The 2,500-nt window shown below is 38.7% G+C and overlaps 1 protein-coding gene across 1 annotated transcript in view; it reads left to right on the top strand.

Moving 5' to 3' along the window:
* lipia (lipase, member Ia) overlaps window positions 1–2,500 on the top strand; it is a 10,269-nt gene that overhangs the window by 1,319 nt on the left and 6,450 nt on the right. Inside the window, exon 3 of the mRNA XM_016295956.1 lies at window positions 1,490–1,860. Coding sequence (XP_016151442.1) covers window positions 1,490–1,860 — 371 coding nt within the window. The remainder of the gene's footprint in view (window positions 1–1,489; window positions 1,861–2,500) is intronic.

Genomic DNA, 2,500 nt, shown 5'->3' with positions numbered 1-2,500 from the left:
AGTTTAGTTAACGAGTTAGAAGAAACCACCTGACATTCTTCCAAATGCTTACATTCATTGTGGTTAACCATGCGGCCTGAAACAACATGAGACAGTCAGCTGTGAGAAAACTAGAGTTTCTGTATTACTCACGGTGGGTGCTGTCTCGTTTATGCTGGGTGTTACTGTAGAATTTCTCTTGAAATGTTAATATAACCCCCACAGATGTAGCATTAGTCCCACTTTTCCTGTAAACACCAAAACACACACACACACACACACCTTATTTTCATCCACTGTAGATGTAAATAGAATGTATGTTAGGTGCTTTCCAGTGTTGGGGAAAGTTACTTTTAAAAGTGATGCATTATTTGCATTACTCCCTAAAAAAGTAACTAATTATGTTAGTTACTTTTTATGGAAAGTAATGCGTTACGTTACTTTGGTGTTACTTTTTCTCATCTGGGCTGGGCTTTCTTGTTTGCTTTTAATATAAAAATGTCTATTTTTGGCAAATATAAAAGCCCCTTAACACCAAAAGTGAAAGGAATGAGCCTCGGGCTGAAGGAAAAGTGCATTCACGTCTGTGCAGTAGAGAGCGCAGCAGGAGAAGGAGAAGTATGATGCAGGAGAAGAAAACACTCTTCAGCATTTAAAAATAGTGTTATGTTTATCTGAAGTCGGTTTTGCTTATTAGTATGGTTGAACTGCAGCAAAAACCTTGGTTAATAAAATGTCATTTTTTTATCAATCACTGTACACAGATATCTTTCCTCATCCACAAGCTCAGTGTCCCTTCCATGAATGACAGTAGAGACAGAAATAGCAGACTTTCCAAAGTCTATAATCATGTCTTTGGTCTTAGCTATATTTAAGTTGCACACCGAGAAACAAAATCCTCCACCACAGCTCCATGAGACGGCTTTTTTTACTTTTATTCTTTTAAAAGCCCTAGAAGCCACTGTAAGAGCATCAATATTAAACGCTGCATTACTTTGAATCATATTTAACATTATCGTGAATGTTGCGTGCACTGCAAAAACAAAAACTGTGTAACTAGCACTTCTTTCTTTAATTCTTAAATAAAAACTTGTCAGTTTTAGACTTGCGCTCTATTCATTTACTAACTGCTTGTTTTCTTTCTTTCTTTTTTTAAACTAACACTAGCTTCTCCATTCTTTTTGTATTCTATTTGATTGTTTTCTTTTTATTTATTATACAATTAACAAAAAGCAAAAAAGACCTCTAACACTAGCTTGCTCTATTCTATCTGTTTTCTTTTTATTTATTATATCATTTTTAAAAACCTTGCTGCGTGTACTGCATTAAGCTAACTGAGACTTGTTATAGCACTTGCATATCATTGCTCTTTTATTAGTTTTGATTGCTTCTGTTGTCCTCATTTGTAAGTGGCTTTGGATAAAAGCGTCTGCTAAATGACTGAATGTGAATAAACCTGAGGGATGTGTGCAGCCAGCAGTGAAGAGCTGCGTTTGTGTTCTCCCTGCAGCTCAGGAGTGTGAGGAGATGACGGACCTGGATCTGAAGCACTCTCTGTCTGGGACGTCTCTGAGCGTGAGGCTCCTGCTCTACACTCGGGTCAATGTGTCCTGCGCTCAGCTGCTGTCCCATCGAGAGCCCTTCAGAAACCCTCGCTTCAACCTCAGCTCCCCGAGCACCTTCCTCATCCACGGCTACCGGCCCACCGGCTCGCCTCCCGTCTGGCTCACTCAGTTCGTGCAGCTCCTCCTGCAGCGCCGCGACATGAACGTGATCGTGGTGGACTGGAACCGCGGAGCCACCAACATAAACTACTGGAAAGTGGTGGACAACACACGCAAGGTGGCCGCGAACCTCACCGACCTCATCCAGAAGATGAAGGTAAGAGGAAAGCTCCCCACCTTCATCTCAACAGCAGAGAGCATATTCTAATCGATATAGGCTAATACATAGAACTATAGATCTACATAAGAGGAAATTATTCTACTATTATCAATCCGACAGTGAGCAGAGTGAACTATTTAAAGCTTGAAAAACACTCATATATTGAAGGAATCTGTTCAGGAGCTAGAAATACATACATGACAGCTATTGATCATCCTTCAAGAACTCATACATGTGACGTTGCAGCACAAAAGCAGTGTTAAGTCGCTGGGGGATATTTGTAGCAATAGCCAACAATACATTGTATGGGTCACAATTATACATTTCTCTTTTATGCCAAAAATCATTAGGATATTAAGTAAAGATCATGTTCCTTGAAGATATTTAGTAAATCTCCTACCGTAAATATATCAAAACTTAATGTTTGATTAGTAATATGCATTGCTAAGAACTTCATTTGAACAACTTTAAAGATGATTTTCTCAATATTTAGATTTTTTTGCACCCTCAGATTCCAGATTTTCAAATAGTTGCATCTCGGCCAAATATTGTCCTATCCTAACAAACCACACATCAATGGAAAGCTTATTTATTCAGCTTTCATATCATGCATAAATCTCAATTTTGAAAAATGGAC

This window comes from Sinocyclocheilus grahami, unplaced genomic scaffold, assembly GCF_001515645.1.
Source record: "Sinocyclocheilus grahami isolate Dianchi unplaced genomic scaffold, SAMN03320097.WGS_v1.1 scaffold343.1, whole genome shotgun sequence".
NCBI classification, from domain to species: domain Eukaryota; kingdom Metazoa; phylum Chordata; class Actinopteri; order Cypriniformes; family Cyprinidae; genus Sinocyclocheilus; species Sinocyclocheilus grahami.
This window is presented reverse-complemented; position numbering and strand designations above follow the sequence as displayed.